Below are 19228 nucleotides of genomic sequence, written 5' to 3'. Positions count from 1 at the left end.
AGAGGCTGCCAGACCTGCTGAGCTTTTCCAGCGATTTCTACTTTTGCCTCTTTATTCCGCTGCCCCTGACCTGGACAATCGGAAATGTCAATCCCGTGCTGATTTTGCTGTGATCCAGTCCGCATGTTGTGGCCGATATAGTGTAGGAGGAGGCACTCTCTGTCAATGGCACATCCAGTCTCCCAGGCAAGCAGAGGTTCCTCTCCTGACTGGCGGAGTCGCTGGCAGCAATACCAGTCCCCACCTCTTCCCCCCCCCCCAAAAAAAAATCCTTATCCGTTTGCAACCCAACCAGGACAACCCATTTTCCATGTTACAGCCTCAGTCTTGTCCCGACCTGGAGTATTGCAGCGGAACCGAGAAGCAAACGGAGTTTATACAAATGGCAGCAGCAGCAGCCGCCACCGGTGTGTGTGTTTATACTTCATGCAGATTTTTATTTGTGTTTTACCAAGGATGATTATTTAAAGGGAGAGGTGGAAAGTTAATACCACTGGCACTGCGGAAACGGAGTTGAGTGCGATCGGTTCACTGAGAACTGGGGTAATGGGGACTAAGTGAGAATTGTCCCCCCCCCCCCCCCCCCAGTGCAAACACAAACCCCCAAAGTCTCTCCCCAATTCATGACATGCTGAATCGGTGAATGCAGAGTGGAATACACAACCCCCAGCCCCCCTCCCCTCCCCAGCTCTTAAAAGGATGCCTATCCTTGTCACCTTTTGGAATGGTGGGATAAAGAGGTTTGCACGTTTGAACCATTTGGTACAAACCTGATACAGATGGAAAAGCCATTGGTTGTTATCCGGCCCAGTGATGGTGATACCGTTAGTTAGTGTTCGCCCGGCTGGGGGAATGTGAAGCAATCTCACTGCTTCCTGAGGTATCATATCGGTCACACATACAAGAACTGGAGGAGCCTGGAGCCGGTGGAATGACAGCAGTTGTTTCATAGCCTTGTCGAGCTGTCATTTTCTTGTTGGTTTGTGAAAGTAACTGACCGGTTTTACCTTCCACTTTAACATTCCTCTCTTCCCCCCTCCCCCCCCTCCCCCTCCTCTTTCTTCCCCCCCAGGCAGAGAGGGTCGGTTTTCAGCTGAAAGGGAATGAAGTTTGACTCTGGGTCGGACAGGATCGCTCGGTGTTGATCTCTGCTCCTGGACTGAAGATTGAACAGGTCCCCTTCCTGTTCCCTGGACCATGGCAAAGAGTGCTGAAGTGAGACTCGCTGTCTTCGGGAGAGCTGGCGTGGGCAAGTCAGGTAAGAAAAAAAAAGACAAAATAAATCCTAAATTTCGGGAGACGACCAAGTGCTTTCTTTTTCTTTTAAAAAAAATAAACAAAAATAAATTTCTTTCCCCCTTCACTCCTCGGCTCCTTTGGTATAAGTTGTGTTGTGAATGACTAACATACCTGACTGAGACTGACTAACAATGTTAAAGTAAAAGTGTCCATTCAAACCAATGTTGAATTGACAATTTCTCTCTTTTGAAAACCCCAATTCATTCCAAGGGTCAGTGGAAGTCAGCTGCAAATGTTCATTGTTAGTGGGGACCGATTGTCTGGCGGTTTGCTGTTGTCTGTTCACTCGGACTGCCTTTGGTAAACCATACCCTTGCCCTTGAGCCGCCCGCGCCTGTTCTGGTCTCCCCCGGCTGCACGGCAGTGTGAACAGACCGCGCTCCACACTGGGAACCAGTGCCAGCTCCCGAGTGCATGCAGCCGGCTCAGAGAGTGCCATCTGTGGGCCAATGTTGCCATTCCCTCGCGAGTTGGTACGGGAGCTTACCACTCTCTGTCCCCCTCCCCAAAGTGCGGAGGTCTTGTTGGATTGTATGCACAGCTGTAGTCATGAGGAGGGGAGGAGAGATTTGGGGATGGGGTGGGCAGGGGGGTGGGTAGTTTGGTTGGACTCATACAGGGCTCTCCTACAACAGTATGGGTAATTTCCACATCAGTTCAAGCTCTCAGCTACATGGTATTTTATAGTGAGGCTTTGTGGAGGTTCTTAACCCAACAAGTTCTTAAAACCTGATTGAGATATTTTGTCAATTTAGCCATTTTTCAGTCACCACTGTTAGATTTTTTTAGATTACCTACAGTGTGGAAATAGACCCTTCGGCCCCAACAAGTTCACACCGACCCGCCGAAGCGTAACCCACCCAGACCCATTCTCCTACATTTACCCCTTACCTAACACTACGGGCAATTTAGCATGGCCAATTCACCTAACCTACACATTTTTGGATTGTGGGAGGAAACCGGAGCACCCGGAGGAAACCCACGCAGTCACGGGGAGAATGTGCAAACTCCACACAGTCAGTCGCCTGAGGCGGGAATTGAACCCGGGTCTCTGGCGCTGTGAGGCTGCAGTGCTAACCACTGTGCCACCGTGCCGCAAGTTCTGTGAGGCAAGTCTGAATTGAGATTTAATTAATCATTTCCAGTTCATGAAAGGATGGGTTCCCCATTGCCTGCCATCAAGCTGCTGTTATGATGTATCAAACCATATCAAAAATACTTTTGAATGCATCCCTTGTGATCAAATTCCTTTCACGGGTCCCCGTGCTCTAATTAAGTGTTTTAAAACACGGTGGAAAGATGGGAGATGTTCTGTTGACTAACTTTCCCATCCGTCCTTGTTTTGTGTTCTCCATCAGCCAAGGAGGCTGGGCTGTCTCAGATGATAGACCCCATCACAACTGGTCTCACAGCTGTTCTAGGCGAAAGTGTGTACTGCAGATGAAGGGCTTTTGCCCGAAACGTCGATGTTCCTGCTCCTCAGATGCTGCCTGACCTGCTGTGCTTTTCCAGCACCACACTCTTGACTCACAGTTGATCTATCTTCTCCCCTGGGCTACAGGCAAGTGAAGCTCATCCAGAGACCAGTAGCCTGGTCAAGTTGACAAGGTCGATTTGAGTCAAATCCCATCGTGGACTCATCTGCTTTTACTTCTTTTTCTTTTTTTTTAATTTAAACTTATTCACCTTCTGTGGAAAGCACCCAGCAGCTTAAGCGACAGCTGCATTGTCGAGATCAGCCCAGCGCAGTCTCATGGCGATGATGTGGCGACACGGTTCTGCGGTAAGGGGACTCACGCTGGTGATGGTCTCAGCATTGGTGTGGAAGATCCTAGATCCAGATCAATGGCTAAGCACTTAACAAGAACATGAGAACTAGGAGCAGGAGTAGGTCATCTGGTCCTTCATGGCTGATCTTTTCATGGACTCAACTCCACTTGCTCGCCCTCTCACTGTATCCCTTCATTACTTTATTGTTCAAAAAGTATCTACCTTAGCTTTAAAAGCGTTTACAGAAAGACCGTCAACTACTTCACTGGGCAAGGAATTCCATAGATTTATAACCTTCTGAGTGAAGAAGTTTCTTCTCAATTCAGTCCTAAATCTGCTCCTCCTAATCTTGATGCCTTCTTGTCCTAGTTTCACCTGCCAGTGGAAACTGTCCCCATGACTTGTCCGGACTTGTCCTACCTGCCTATCTCCTTTTCGACCTATCCACTCCACCCTCTCCTCCCTGACCTATCACCTTCATCCCCTCCCCCACTCACCCATTGTACTTCATGCTACTTTCTCCCCACCCCCACCCTCCTCTAGTTTATCTCTCCACGCTTCAGGCTCTCTGCCTTTATTCCTGATGAAGGGCTTTTGCCCAAAATGTCGATTTCGCTGCTCCTTGGATGCTGCCTGAACTGCTGTGCTCTTCCAGCGCCACTAATCCAGAATCTGGTTTCCAGCATCTGCAGTCATTGTTTTTACCTAGTGGAAACATCCTCTCTACTTCCATCTTATCTATTCTCTTCATAATTTTATATATACAGTAGAACCCCATATCCGTGGATTTGGTTTCTGCGGTTCCAGTTATCCGCAGTTTACTGCAGCCTGAAGATATTATATGGAATATTCCAGAATTAATTCCAGGGGCTGCTGGGGAGGTAAATTTCCCATTTAAGTGATAGGGTTTGCTACTATCTGTGGCTTTGGGCATTCGAGGTAGGTGTTGGAATGTATTATCCACAGAAATGGGGAGGGGGAGCACAACTGTAATACTAAACTTTTAACTTTGCTTATTTATTTTCCACTTAGGATTTTGTACCTAGGCACCTTTGTAAGTAAGATGACACCAGAAAATGGTGACCTTGTACACTTTTCACTGTACTCCGTACCCCTGCACCTGAGTACACGTGATAATAAAACCTACCTCTAATTCCAATTTGTTCCACTGTTGAGTTTAGGAATCCAACAGTGTGTATTGTTAGTCTTCAGAGATCGATGTTTTGTTAGTGAAATCACTGTTTAAACATAGAGTCAAATCTTTTGAAACTTTATAAACCCTCAATGAAACATTGTTGCCATGGTAAAAGTGAGAAGATGATTGCAACGGTTAAATGGTAGAACCCACAATCGTGACTTGACTCATCAGGTCGAATATCTTTACTTTAGCTTCAGTGTTCTTAATTAAAAGTACAAACAAAAATATTGAAGGATCCGGGCTACAACCAGAATAACATCTGTCACACAGATCCTTGGAAGAAATATCACACTGTAAAGCAACTGTAGCCTACACAGAGTAAGCCGAATGCTCCACTGAACTAACAGGAGGTGAATAAGAACTCTGCTGTTGATTTACATTAATGCCTGGGAGCAGGTCCTGAGACTTAGTTAACAGAAGTAAGTGGAATATATTTTCCAAATGGCATACTTTTAATAGGCTCCTTTTCTTTTTCATTTCTGTTTTTAAAGTTGTTCGTCACCCTTTTCCACCATTTTCTGTTGTAGGGGTTGGGTGTTGGACCTTTCCCCAGGCATCTATTGTATCCGTCTGCTGCGGTGCGCATTCATAAAGCTTCCATTTCCCCTTCCTTTGGCCCTATCAAATCCCCCATATTGCCCAACAGGCTACCTTTTTTATCGCCAGCTCCTGCTGTATCATGTAACCTCATCAATCGCCAGAGTGACTTGGCAATTCTCCCATATTCTTCACCTCATGCTGAGCGCTGGTGTGAGCCTGCTTGTGGTTTCCATGATAACTCTGCTACCAATATCACAAGTTCAGCATTGTCACCCCTTTTCCATCCTTATCCAGTGAATGAAAATAAGGTGAGATAGGGGTAATGTCACCAGATTACTATTCCGGCATCCCTCATTACTGATTTGGGAGAATAGTTTCAAATATACACCATGGCAGGTTTGAATTTAATAAAATTCTGGAATTGAAAGCTAGCCCTGGATTGTTATAAAACCTATCTGGTTCACTAATGACCTTTAGGGAAGGAAACTTGTCAACTTTACTATAAAGGTATGGCTTACATGTGACTCTAAACCTGGTTGACTCTTAACTGCCTGCTGAAATGGCTACTAACAGGTCACTCATTTGTAGGACAATAAATACTAGCTCAGCCTGTATCCAGTGAATTGAAAGAGCAACTGCTTGGGTAAGAGAGTGTTTAGTCCAGCAAAAACAAGATGCTGTGGTGTTAGAAGCTTCTTGTCACTAGTGAGATGAAAGCTGGGTAAGTCCCTTTTGCCAGTAGCATTTCTTTGTTTTCTTTTAAATAACTTTGACATTAGGAATTTCTCGCTCTTTGTGCACCTTCTCTGCAGCCGTAACATTGTATTCGTCGCTCTATTCTATTACCCTAGTGCACTTTGCATTGTATGATCTGCCTTTAATGTGTGCGAAACAAAACTTCTTACTGCACCAAGGTCTTTTCCCCAGGATCAGGGAATCCAAAACTAGAGGGTGCAGGTATAAGGCGAGAGGGGAAAGATTTAAAAGGAACGTAAGGAGCAGCTTTTTTATGCAGAGGGTGGTACATGTGTGGAATGAGCTGCCAGAGGAAGTGTTGGAAGCTGATACAATTACAACATTTAAAAGGCATCCGCATGGGTATATGAGTAGGAAGGGTTTAGAGGGACATGGGCCAATTGCTCGCAAATGGGACTAGAGAAGGTTAGGGTATCTGGTCAGCATGGACAAGTAGGACCAAAGGGTCTGTTTCCGTGCTGTACATCTCTATGACTCTATGTGACAATAATGAATCAAATCAAGTCAAAAAGTGGACAAGTTGAAGTAGTATTGATGTAGACCATATTCAAGAGGTTAAGATAAAGTATGGAGCATAGATGGAGGGAGAGGAGAAGAAAATCCGGAATTTACAAAGGACGAGATGGAACATTCAGGAGCACATTCAGAATAAGGCCTCATTCCTGATGGAGGGCTTTTGCCCGAAACGCTGATTTTCCTGTTCCTCGGATGCTGCCTCACCTGCTGTTCTTTTCCAGCACTACTCATCACTTGACAGATAGCTAGCTTTTATTTATGTTCTAGGCACAGAGAGGTGACAGACAAGTCTTTTCCAGCATGTAGGCGATATTCAAGTCTTGGGCAGAATTATCGTTCATAAAAACAAAAGAAAAAGTTGTTAGAGGAAAAAGTGAACTGTTTGCCATAAAAAGACAAAATTATGGAACCAGCTTTACATATGGAAGTGATGTGGGAGTTCCACGAGAGATCACTGGAGAAAAAGTGAAGTGGGGCCAAAGGTAGAGCCATCAAAAATAAAGATAACCTTGTGAGATAGTAAGGATCTTTAAATGAATGAAGGATAGCAGATAATTATTGCCACATTAAACTGTAAGGATAGAAATAAGTTGCATTAATTTAAACATTAGATTGTGAGCAGGGTGGTGGTTTTCAAAACTGTGATGAAAGCTTGAGAGTGTAGAACCCAATTATCAGTACACTAAATTAGTGTTGGATGATGGAGTAAATGATTTATGTGGAACAAATTAGATAAGAGGACAGAGTCCTTTGTCAGTACAAAATAAGAGTCAGAGGGTGAACTGCAGCATCCCCGATTTCAAGAGGCAACTAGTCAATCATGACTACTTTTTCGATGCGAAATCTGTGAAAGATTTAATTCTCTTCAGTCTCTGTGTTCTGTTTCGATTGATGCATTTTCAGTTTGTGTGCACATCACTGAAGGAACAAAGGACCGGACCATCGTCATTTGGCCACTTGCTCAAGATTTTTGCTTCTAAACATTTGGCAGAGTCGCAGCCTTTATGTCCTGCCTTCACCATATTTGGAGCTCCATATGGGGGGGGGGAGTATTAGCTGTGATCTCACATCATGTTCCCACTTTATCCATAAACTGGCTTTGATGACATTATTTCAAAATGTTGAGATTGGACATGTTGACCTTATTGTAGTTCGATGGTATCACTCCTTTGGAGTATAATTTGGTCAACTATTAAACGTGACCTTATTTATGAAGTGCACAGAAACTATTAAATTAAAACGTAACCATCAGTTGAAATGAAATGAAAGGAAAACATGTAAGCCCAGCTCTAATCTGATGGTGACTTTCGTAATATTGGTTTCATAATCCAATAACAGAGCATGACTGCCAACGGATATGAAATGTTAAACAGGTTCAACCTATACTCATTGGAATTTTGAAGAATGTGATGTAACCGTGTGGGACCATAAAAGATTCTGATTGGGGGTGTAGGGTGGTGGGGAAGAGATGGAGGGAATGCTATGACAGGGTAGATGCTGGGAAGGTGTTTCCCTTTGTGTGGGTATCTAGAACAAAAAGGCATACATTTGAAATAGGGCCTTTAAGGCTGAGATGAGGAGAAATTTCTTCCTTCAGGGAGTCATTAATCTTTGGAATTTTGTACTCCTGGTGCAGTGGAGGCTGAGATAAGCAGATTCTCAAACTAGGTGGGCATCGAGGATTATGGGAAGCAGGCAGGAAAGCGACTTTAAGGTCAAGATCAGACAGGCTATAATTTACTGAATGGTGGAACAGCCTTGAGGGTTTGTGTGTCCTACTCTTACTCCCATTTCTTATATTCCTGTGTTAAGTACTGAATACTCAGTGTTGCTGGGTTTAAAAAGCAAGCAATAGGCATACTGTGATAACCTTTGGATTTTAATCTCTGGTCCAACACCATCCTGATTTACAGCACATAATGAACTCAAAATCCAACCCATGGGCCAAGAGAAAGGTGATAAGTTGTATCAGGTAAGGAAGTGCAATACTGACCCAAAGGTTATCTGACAAACTGATGAAAATTAGATCATGAGATATTTATGAAGGTAGTTGGGATGTGTAAAAATATCAATACATTTGATAAATATCAAAATGTATTGATTAGTTGAATAGATTTGTAATATGGAGAAAGTGGCAGTTTAGTCTTCCACTTATTTTAATAAAACTGTCCAGACTGGTTATGACATACACCTCTGGAGCAGGTGGGACTTGAACACAGACCTTCTGGGCCAGAGATAGTGACACTACCACAGAACCACAAGAGGCCACTTGTCTAGGCTATCTTGTATCTAAAGTATGCTCCTGTTCATGAGGTATATTATTGACCACTTGTGGTAATTGATAACCTCCTTCGTTCAGAGATTGCACATTTGCTTCTGAGTCCAAAGGTCAGAGCTTCAAATCCCACTTGAGACATGAGCACATTGCCCTTGCTGACACTTCGGTGCAGCGTTGATGGAAGTTCTGACTTCTGAATGGGATATTAATTGTTGGATGAAATTAACCTTTTTCAAAGAAGAGCAATGGAGTTCTGGCCAATAGCTATTCCTCAACCAACATCACTATTATTGATGACATTACAGTTATTGGGACCTTGCTGAGTGTATACTGGCTGTCATTTTTCTTGAATTGCAACTGTGTCAGTAATTGAAAAACAATTCATTGGCTGTTCAGTACTTTGGAATAGCACTCCAGCGTGCTGTCTTCACTGTTTGCTTCATAACATGGGAATTCTGCAAGGATATGATATTTTCAGTAATCATACAAAATAACTCAATTTGTGCTATCTATAGCTAGTTACCATGCTTAGACTTCAAGCTGAGAATAATTTGTCTTTTCAAAACAATGCAGCCATGGTAACCAATACAAGAAATGTTATAGCTACTTCCCCAACCTTGAAACCAGAACCGTTTTGCATTAATCACGTGACATCCTTGCGTAATTTTGATGGAGAGTTAATATTGTAGTTTTTTGAATTGTACATTAATTTCCCCCACTAGAAATCCACCACGAATCTACATATTTTTCTGCCAATTGCTCTCAAAATAAACCTGCTAAATTTTGATAGCTGTGACAATGTATTATTGGGATGGAACAGAAAGTGACAATATTTGTATTAGTTTAATTGCTGCAAAGAAACTTCTCATATAGTTTTTTCTGTCCCCAAACCCATGTTAACTTGTTTCGCCTAGCTTTTGTATATTTCTATTTGTAAATCACAGAACTATGAAGATGTTTTGGAGCTCTTTGAGCAATCCAAAACTAACCTGACTGCTCTCATCATCTCCCTGTTATCCCATATCTTCTACTCCTTCAAGCAGTTAAACAGTTTTCCCTTAAAATGTGCAACCTCTTCTGCCTGAACCATTCCCCCACGGTCTTATATTTTATGTTCCAACAGCACTGTGTGAGGAAAACACTGCTAACCTTTCCCCTCGTAATTTTAAATTGATGACTGCTCATCATTGACTTCCAAACTAGAGGAAATAACCTTTCCCTGTTCGTTCCATAAAAATGCACCGTGATTTTAAAAACCTCCATTAATTTATGTCCGTCTTGGCACAAGAGTGCCATTCTTGCCTCTGAGTCAGAAGAATGCAATGGATTTAAGGAGAGGCCTGAGCAAATAATTTAAACTGCCATATCAGTGCACTGCTCAAGATTTGACCTTTTAAATAATCTGTTAAACCTTGCCCCTGTCAGCTGCCTCAGACACCAGAAATGACTGCCCAGGGCAGTTCTCTTAATGTCCTGGTCAATGTTTGCTCTGCAGTTAGTGTCACTCAAACAGATTGTCTCGTCATTTTATATTGCTGTTTGTGGGCACAATCTGTTTGCAAATTTGCTGTAATTTCCTTACCCTACCTTCCTCGCTCTATAATCTCCTCCAGCTCTGAGATACCAGTTCTGGATTCTTAAACATCGGCACCTTTCAGCTGCCAAGTCCCTAAACTCTGAAATTCCCCCTCTAACTCTTTCTGTCTCTCTCCATTTCATTTTGCACCTTCAGGATACACCTTTAAACTTATGCCTTGAGCAAGCTGTTGGTCAGCTGCGCTAATGACGCCTGCTATGTCTGGATGTCACACTTGGTTTAATAATAGTCCTTGGAAGCATTTTAGGACACTGTGTAAATGCAAGATATTGATGTTACATTGTAATAGTAGCTGCACTTCAAAATAATTTGCAATCTATAAAGTCCTTTGCCACATAGAATTATAGAATCCTCACAGTGTGGAAACAGGCCATTTGGCCCAACAAGTCTACACTGATCCTCTGAAGAGCATCCTACCTGGACCCATCCCTCAAGCCTATCCTTGTAACCTTGCATTTCCCGTATCTAATGCATCTAAACTACACATCACTGAACACTACGGGCAGCCTCAGGCAACTGTCAGTGTGGAGTTTGCACATTCTCCCTGGGTCTGTGTGGATTTCCTCCGGGTGCTCCAGTTTCCTCCCACAGCCCAAAAATGTGCAGGTTAGGTGAATTGGCCATGCTAAATTGCCCTGTAGTGTGAGGTGAATGGGGTAAATGTAGAGGAATGGGTCTGGGTGGGTTGCTCTTCGGAGGGTGGGTGTGGACTTGTTGGGCCGAAGGGCCCGTTTCCACACTGTAAGTAATCTAATTGAAAAAAAAATTAGCATGGCCGATCTACTTATCTTGCACATCTTTGGACTATGGGAGAAAACTGGAGCACTTGGTGGGAACCCATACTGTCATGGAGAGAATATGCAAACCCTACACAGGCAGTTGCTGGAGGGTGGAATCGGTCTTGGTCCCCTGGCACTGTGAGATAGCAGTGCTAACCACTGAGGCACCATGCAATGTCCTGTGATTAGGGAAACAGGTCTTTCAAGTGCAAATACTTTAAACCTTCTCATTGTCTTTGAGGTTCCAAAGGAAACAGTCTAGCATTTTAAGTCTCTTTCTCCTGATTATAGTTTCTCTTTTCTTGAATCTCTAAGTTTTCTGTGGGTTTATTGTCCTATACTTATACTATGTCACACTACATATAAAGTTCAATATTGTTTTGCCCTTGTGCACAGCTTTATCTACCTTTCTGAGGACCTGTGCATCAAATCATCGAGTTTTCTCTGTTCTTCTACTCTCTTCAAGTGTAGCTTTCTATTAAGTTTATATGGAGGAGAAAGTGAGGTCTGCAGATGCTGGAGATCAGAGCTGAAAATGTGTTGCTGGAAAAGCGCAGCAGGTCAGGCAGCATCCAGGGAACAGGAGAATCGACATTTCGGGCATAAGATTTCTGAAGAAGGGCGATTCTCCTGTTCCCTGGATGCTGCCTGACCTGCTGCGCTTTTCCAGCAACACATTTTCAGCTATTAAGTTTATATGTCAGTCCTATTTTCCATTACATTGCATTTATGCAAGTTAAATTGGTCCTGCTTTCTGTTTGTCCATTTTGTTAAGCTTCCTGTGCCTTCCGAAAGTGTTTTACAATTCCCTTCCAAGTTTGCCAAACCTGGTAGCTTTCTGTTGTCAGTCCATTTTGGAAATCCTGTTCTCTCCATCCTTGTTCAAGTCTTCAACATACTTAGAATAAAAGTAGACCAGAGCACCACTCAAACTTACTGCCGTTTGGTGACAGCGTTCACACTAACCTCTGATTTCGTTTGTCAGCCAATTCTTCTCCAATGTCACTAACATTTCTTCCACCCTAAGTTTGAAATTTGGAACATTGATTAAATTTACCTCAAATTTGCCTGGAATTTACACTGTTCTTACCTCCTCCATTCTCTGGTTAAAAGCTCAGGCACACTCACTGAATAGGACAATGAGGCAGGATCTGTGTATCTTAGGAACTGAAAGGCCCAACTCCGAAGCCTACTGGCCAATTTCCCCCCCCCCCCCCCCAATTATTATGGCTGCTGCCAATGTGGCATTTCACTGGGGTCAACTTGGCAGGTCCTATTTAGGGAAAGGTGGGGGAGTGGGGCAGGAGTTGAATGGCAAGGGTAGGAGAACGAAAGGCAAAATACTGTGGTGGCTGGAGATCTCAAAAAGGAACTGAAAGTGCTGGAGGACCTTTGGAAACATCTGTGGAGAAAGAAACCAAATTAATATTTCACATTCAATATGATCATGCTTAGGAACTGAAGGGAGCTGGAAGTTGTTGTTTTTATCCTATTGACAAAGGAGGAGGAAGTGGAGCAGATGGTGAGGATGTTAAGTGCTAATGGTAGGAGAGGAGTGATATAGATGCAGAATGGTTGTTGCTGGGTGTGAACAGTAGGAATTAGGTCGGTCTTGCTGGGAGCAAACTGATGCACACACAGCAGGGAAATGGGGCTGGGGCAGGGAACATAAACAAAATGGAAGACAGTGTTTCTGGCCTTACATTGTTAAACTCAATGTTGAGCCCTTAAAGGTTGTAACGTGTCGAAGCGGAAGATGAAATGCTGCTTGTGCAGCTTGTGTTGGGCTTTACTCGAACACGGCAGCAGGCTGTGGACAGGAGTGTTCGCCTGAAATGGTATATTGAAATGGCAAGCACCTGGGCAGAGTTGTTCTGCAAAGCTATGAGCCAATCTGCCTTTGGCCTCTTCGATGTAGGTGCACTGTGACCAACAAATACAGTAGATAGATTTGTCAAGCAAAATTTTGACTCACTTGGAATATGAGTTTGGGGCCTTTGACAGTGAGGAGCAAGGAGGTAGTGGGGTAGAACATAGAACATAGAACATAGAACAATACAGCACAGAACAGGCCCTTCGGCCCATGATGTTGTGCCGAACATTTGTCCTAGCTTAAGCACCCATCCATGTACCTATCCAATTGCCGCTTAAAGGTCACCAAGGATTCTGACTCTACCACTCCCACAGGCAGCGCATTCCATGCCCCCACCACTCTCTGGGTAAAGAACCCACCCCTGACATCTCCCCTATACCTTCCACCCTTCACCTTAAATTTATGTCCCCTTGTAACACTCTGTTGTACAGAGTGTAGGTTTTATATCTTATGCTGATTATAGGGGAGGGTGCCATGGATGAGAGAGAGAGTGGCTAAAGGGATGTTGGGAGTTTTGGAATATTCGTCCAAGGTGCAGTGGAAGGAATGGACTCTTGTATACCTACAAGGGAGGGTAATAGAAGGTGTTTGTGGTAATGACATCCTGTGGAATTGACTGAGGATAATCTATTGAATACAGAGGCAGATAGAAAGTGAGGACAAAAGATTTCCAGTGTTGTTCTGGGACTAAAGGTAAGGGGTGCATGCAGGAAATGGGTCAGATATGTCAATCATGTTAGGGATGGAATCCTCAATTGTGAAAAGTAAAGGATCTATTGGAACTATCCCTGTGGAAGGTGGCATCATCGGAATGGGTATGATGGAGAAACCAGGAAAATGGAATGAAATCCTTGGAGGAAGCAGAGTGTGAGGAAGTGCAAGTCAGTGGGTTTGTAGCGGGTATTGGCAGACAGCCTATCCCCAATGAAACAATGAAATCAAGAAAAGGGAAGGAAAAGTCAGAGATGGACCAAGTGAAGGTGAGAGAAGGGTGGAAATTGGAAGCAAAACTGGTGAGTTTTTCCAATTCTGAGAGCAGGAGGCAGGGTCAAGTTGCACAACAGGATTCTGTATATGGACAGGGAAGCTAATCATACTCTATGCATCACTTTTCGTTTGATTTTAGCTTCTTGATTTATCCATGAAATTCTATTCTTTGATGCAGCTTGCTTTTGGGCCCATTTGAACAACTTTATTTGCTAGTCCATGCAAGTCACACATACTGGTTTGCTAATGCTTTTGTCCAATTCGTTCAGCCAAGCCTGTCCTTATCTTTCTGAACTTTGCATTTTTTCCAGTCTAACAGCCTTATCGTGGTCTCTCTTTTGTTCTTTCATTGCTTACACTGGACCTAACCATGCTGAGGTCACTTTGAACGTTTAGTCTGTGCTGTTTTCTTGTGTCAGCCACGACAGCTCATGAACAGAGTTGATTTAGTAGTGATTTGTAATTATAGTAACCACTCATTCAATAAAGATAATGCAAGAAAATGTCATGATAGCAACAAAATAATTGGTCATTGACTGTGTGCATGAGAATGATATTGACACAGGTGGTGAGAAACCTGTTACCTTAGATTGGCCTCAGACTTCTTTACTCTATTCTCTGTGTGAGAATCACATTATAGTTCAGTGGCTAGAATGTGGGATCTTACTGCTCTCTGTACAGTGAGTTCTGAATTATTGAGCAAGCCATGAAGGAGAATGCAGAAAAGAGCATTGTAGTTTCCACACGAGTTGTGAGGGAAGATCAGAATGCAAGGCTTCAGTCATATTTCTCCAAGAAACTGTACTGCCCTGGTAATAGCATCAGAGAACTGTGAGGTGTGTGTTGAAATGGGAATCACAGTTGTGTTTGTTGTGGAAAGAGGCAATTTGCTCCATTTTGTCTGCACCAACTCTCCAAGTAAGCAACACAACTTTCCCCATATACCCGAACATCATTTTTATACAGGTAATCAATCAATGCCGTCTTGAATGAAAACTATTGGAAAGCAACACATATTGAAAATGTAAGTCAGGTCAAATTGCCCAAATCCCCAATGTTACCTGTTTATGATCTTTCACATGTTTCAGAGACGCAGGGGTGATCCCACCAACTGGGTTTTGTATCAAAACCAGGGGGTGCAGCGCTCATGCTCGATTTTGTCAGCAGTAAATGCCCTTGTTTATTTTATGAAGTGCTTTGGAAAGCCTATGATTTGAGCGTGAGCTGCGGGGACTTCCCGGAATTTGGATGCAGAAGTCTGGCGAGTTCCAAGCATTATCCTGAGGAGTGCATTGTGGAAATTAGGAGCTGGTGTGGAGGGGCAGTAAAACTGTATAATGTTAGGAATAGGAACCCAGTGAGTACACATTCCAGGCAGCAAGTACATGACTCAAGTACAGCACAAGCTGATGTAGAATAAGTAAAACTTGTTTTGAGTTATCACTTGATTCCTCATATAAATATCCAATTCTTAAAATGATTTCTGAATGATTTTTCAACAATTATTTCACTCTGCCTCAACAATGTTGGTAACTAGTGAAGTTTATAAGGATCTTGCTCATCTTGCAATCGGTGTGGTATTTAGCACTGTCAAGAAAGTTGCTACGATCCTCCAGTACTGATGTTTACCCATCAGCGTCCAGAGGGGAGATTTGCAAGTGTTTTTACCTCCAATAGGTGTTTATCCACTTTACGTTTGAATCATAGGGGATATTGTGTGGCTTTTGTGGGGAAAGTGTGCATTTATTCTAATTTATCTTTGTGTGTCTATTTGAGCACTAATGAGCAAGCCTAGTGTTGCGAACAATCTTTAATATTTGTACTTGTTTCCTCTCCGTTACACCATAGCTTTGCTACTTGGGCAGTGAGCACCTTCCTGGTGATAGCCCCTGATTTGTCCACTGCTCGTCACCTTCTCTTAGTCTCCTATCGCATTAGTCTACCTTTCTTTGGTATTTCCCATTGTAGTGTCCTGTTCAGAAGGTTTGATTCATTCCTCTTTAGCAATAAGGATATTTATTTTAAATAAGAGAAATTTAAGAAATAAACGTCCCTGTATAATTAGCTGATGGGTAATTTTAAATTCTTTATTGCTGGAACAGCACAGCAGGTCAGGCAGCATCCAGGGAACAGGAGATTCGACGTTTCGGGCACAGGCCCTTCCTCAGGAATGAGCAGAGAGTGTTCAGCAGGAGAAGACAAAAGGTAGGGAGGAGGGACTTGGAGGAGGGGAGTTGGAAATGTGATAGGTGGAAAGAGGTCAAGGTGAGGGTGATAGGTCGGAGTAGGGTGGAGGCGGAGAGGTCAAGAAGAAGACTGCAGGTCAGGAAGGCGGTGCCGGGCTGGAAGGATCCGGCTGAGACAAGGTGGGGGGAGGGGGGATGAAGAAACTGGTGAAGTCCAAGTTCATCCCCTGCGGTTGGAGGGTTCCCAGTCGGAAGATAAGACGCTCCTCCTCCGACCGTCGGGTTGTTGTGGTTTGGCGGTGGATGAGTCCAATGACCTGCATATCCTCGGTGGAGTGGGAGGGGGAGTTGAAATGCTGTGCCACAGGTTGGTTGGGTTGGTTCGTCCGGGTGGCCCAGAGGTGCTCCCTGAATCGCTCTGCAAGTAGGCGGCCTGTCTCCCCAATATAGAGGAGGCCACACCGGCTGCAGCGGATGCAGTAGATGATGTGGGTGGAGGTGCAGGTGAATCTGTGGCGGATATGGAAGTTTCCCTTGGGGCCTTGGAGAGAAGTGAGGGGGGAGGTGTGGGCGCAAGTGTTGCACCTCCTGCGGTTGCAAGGGAAGGTGCCGGGAGTGGTGGTTGGGTCGGTGGGGGGTGTGGATCTGACAAGGGAGTCGCGGAGGGAGTGGTCTCTACGGAAAGCTGATAGGGGAGGGGAGGGAAATATATCCTTGGTGCTGGGGTCTGTTTGGAGGTGGCGGAAGTGACGGCGGATGATGCGCTGTACATGGAGATTGGTGGGGTGGTAGGTGAGGACCAGTGGGGTTCTGTCCTGGTGGCGGTTGGAGGGGCGGGGCTCAAGGGCGGAGGAGCGGGAAGTGGAGGAGATGCGGTGGAGGGCACCGTCGACCACGTCGGGGGGGAAATTGCGGTCCTTGAAGAAGGAGGCCATCTGTGTTGTACGTATTTTGAACTGGTCCTCCTGGGAGCAGATGCGGCGGAGACGAAGGAATTGGGAGAATGGGATGGCGTTTTTACAGGGGGCAGGATGGGAGGAGGTGTAGTCCAGGTAGCTGTGGGAGTCGGTAGGTTTGTAGTAGATGTCCGTGTTGATTCGGTCGCCTGAGATAGAAACAGAAAGGTCTAGGAAGGGGAGGGAGGAGTCCGAGACTGTCCAGGTGAATTTGAGGTCGGGGTGGAAGGTGTTGGTGTAGTGGATGAACTGTTCAACCTCCTCGTGGGAGCACGAGGTAGCGCCGATACAGTCATCAATGTAGCGAAGAAAAAGATGGGGGGTGGGGCCAGTGTAGTTGCGGAAGATGGATTGTTCCACATACCCTACGAAGAGGCAGGCATAGCTGGGACCCATGCGGGTGCCCATGGCTACTCCTTTTGTTTGGAGAAAGTGGGAGGATTGGAAAGAAAAGTTGTTCAGGGTGAGGACCAGTTCGGTCAGTCGAAGGAGGGTCCTTCGACTGACCGAACTGGTCCTCACCCTGAACAACTTTTCTTTCCAATCCTCCCACTTTCTCCAAACAAAAGGAGTAGCCATGGGCACCCGCATGGGTCCCAGCTATGCCTGCCTCTTCGTAGGGTATGTGGAACAATCCATCTTCCGCAACTACACTGGCCCCACCCCCCATCTTTTTCTTCGCTACATTGATGACTGTATCGGCGCTACCTCGTGCTCCCACGAGGAGGTTGAACAGTTCATCCACTACACCAACACCTTCCACCCCGACCTCAAATTCACCTGGACAGTCTCGGACTCCTCCCTCCCCTTCCTAGACCTTTCTGTTTCTATCTCAGGCGACCGAATCAACACGGACATCTACTACAAACCTACCGACTCCCACAGCTACCTGGACTACACCTCCTCCCATCCTGCCCCCTGTAAAAACGCCATCCCATTCTCCCAATTCCTTCGTCTCCGCCGCATCTGCTCCCAGGAGGACCAGTTCAAAATACGTACAACACAGATGGCCTCCTTCTTCAAGGACCGCAATTTCCCCCCCGACGTGGTCGACGGTGCCCTCCACCGCATCTCCTCCACTTCCCGCTCCTCCGCCCTTGAGCCCCGCCCCTCCAACCGCCACCAGGACAGAACCCCACTGGTCCTCACCTACCACCCCACCAATCTCCATGTACAGCGCATCATCCGCCGTCACTTCCGCCACCTCCAAACAGACCCCAGCACCAAGGATATATTTCCCTCCCCTCCCCTATCAGCTTTCCGTAGAGACCACTCCCTCCGCGACTCCCTTGTCAGATCCACACCCCCCACCGACCCAACCACCACTCCCGGCACCTTCCCTTGCAACCGCAGGAGGTGCAACACTTGCGCCCACACCTCCCCCCTCACTTCTCTCCAAGGCCCCAAGGGAAACTTCCATATCCGCCACAGATTCACCTGCACCTCCACCCACATCATCTACTGCATCCGCTGCAGCCGGTGTGGCCTCCTCTATATTGGGGAGACAGGCCGCCTACTTGCAGAGCGATTCAGGGAGCACCTCTGGGCCACCCGGACGAACCAACCCAACCAACCTGTGGCACAGCATTTCAACTCCCCCTCCCACTCCACCGAGGATATGCAGGTCATTGGACTCATCCACCGCCAAACCACAACAACCCGACGGTCGGAGGAGGAGCGTCTTATCTTCCGACTGGGAACCCTCCAACCGCAGGGGATGAACTTGGACTTCACCAGTTTCTTCATCCCCCCTCCCCCCACCTTGTCTCAGCCGGATCCTTCCAGCCCGGCACCGCCTTCCTGACCTGCAGTCTTCTTCTTGACCTCTCCGCCTCCACCCTACTCCGACCTATCACCCTCACCTTGACCTCTTTCCACCTATCACATTTCCAACTCCCCTCCTCCAAGTCCCTCCTCCCTACCTTTTGTCTTCTCCTGCTGAACACTCTCTGCTCATTCCTGAGGAAGGGCCTGTGCCCGAAACGTCGAATCTCCTGTTCCCTGGATGCTGCCTGACCTGCTGTGCTGTTCCAGCAATAAAGTTTCAACTTTGATCTCCAGCATCTGCAGACCTCACTTTCTCCTCCAATTTTAAATTCTTCCCTACTCCCTGGCATTTCCTTTGAAAACTTCAAATTGGAAAAGACTCCAACATTTTGCTTGATAACGCTGTGAGTTTTGCCAAATCTGTACAGTCAGAAATGTAGCTCAGATTGAGTGTTAACAGTGCTAATGGCACAAAGATTTACATCGCTGAAACAGGATATCTGGAGGTTTATTGCAGTTTGGAGGATTACAAAGCTCACAATTTGCTAATATCAAAAAGAAACGTTTGGGGAAAGGTGCCCTTGGTGAACTATTGGGGCACCATAGAGCTCAGAAGGGCTCAGGTTTCTCTGTTTTAATGAAGATCAGCACCACATTGTTGTCAGAAACAGTTGCTGTAAAGCCAAAACTGTGAGGGAATGAAACCGGTGTGTTATCTTATTTCTC

General features: G+C 45.4%; 1 protein-coding gene across 2 annotated transcripts in view; it reads left to right on the top strand.

Annotated features, from left to right (window-relative positions):
- Positions 1-250: 250 nt before the first annotated feature.
- rerg (RAS-like, estrogen-regulated, growth inhibitor) overlaps positions 251-19228 on the top strand; it is an 87614-nt gene continuing 68636 nt past the window's right edge. Inside the window, exons 1-2 of one of the 2 annotated variants that reach the window (XM_043713541.2) lie at positions 251-407; positions 1073-1258. In XM_043713541.2, coding sequence (XP_043569476.1) covers positions 1198-1258 — 61 coding nt within the window. In that variant the 5' untranslated portion in view covers positions 251-407; positions 1073-1197. The remainder of the gene's footprint in view (positions 408-1072; positions 1259-19228) is intronic. The other variant, XM_043713543.2, reaches the window with a different exon arrangement.

The sequence above is a fragment of the Chiloscyllium plagiosum genome, unplaced genomic scaffold (assembly GCF_037043375.1).
Source record: "Chiloscyllium plagiosum isolate Xiang-an unplaced genomic scaffold, Cpla_swu_hap1 HiC_scaffold_23, whole genome shotgun sequence".
Taxonomy (NCBI): Eukaryota; Metazoa; Chordata; class Chondrichthyes; order Orectolobiformes; family Hemiscylliidae; genus Chiloscyllium; species Chiloscyllium plagiosum.
Note: the sequence above shows the minus strand (reverse complement) of the source record. Positions and strands in the feature narration are given on the sequence as shown.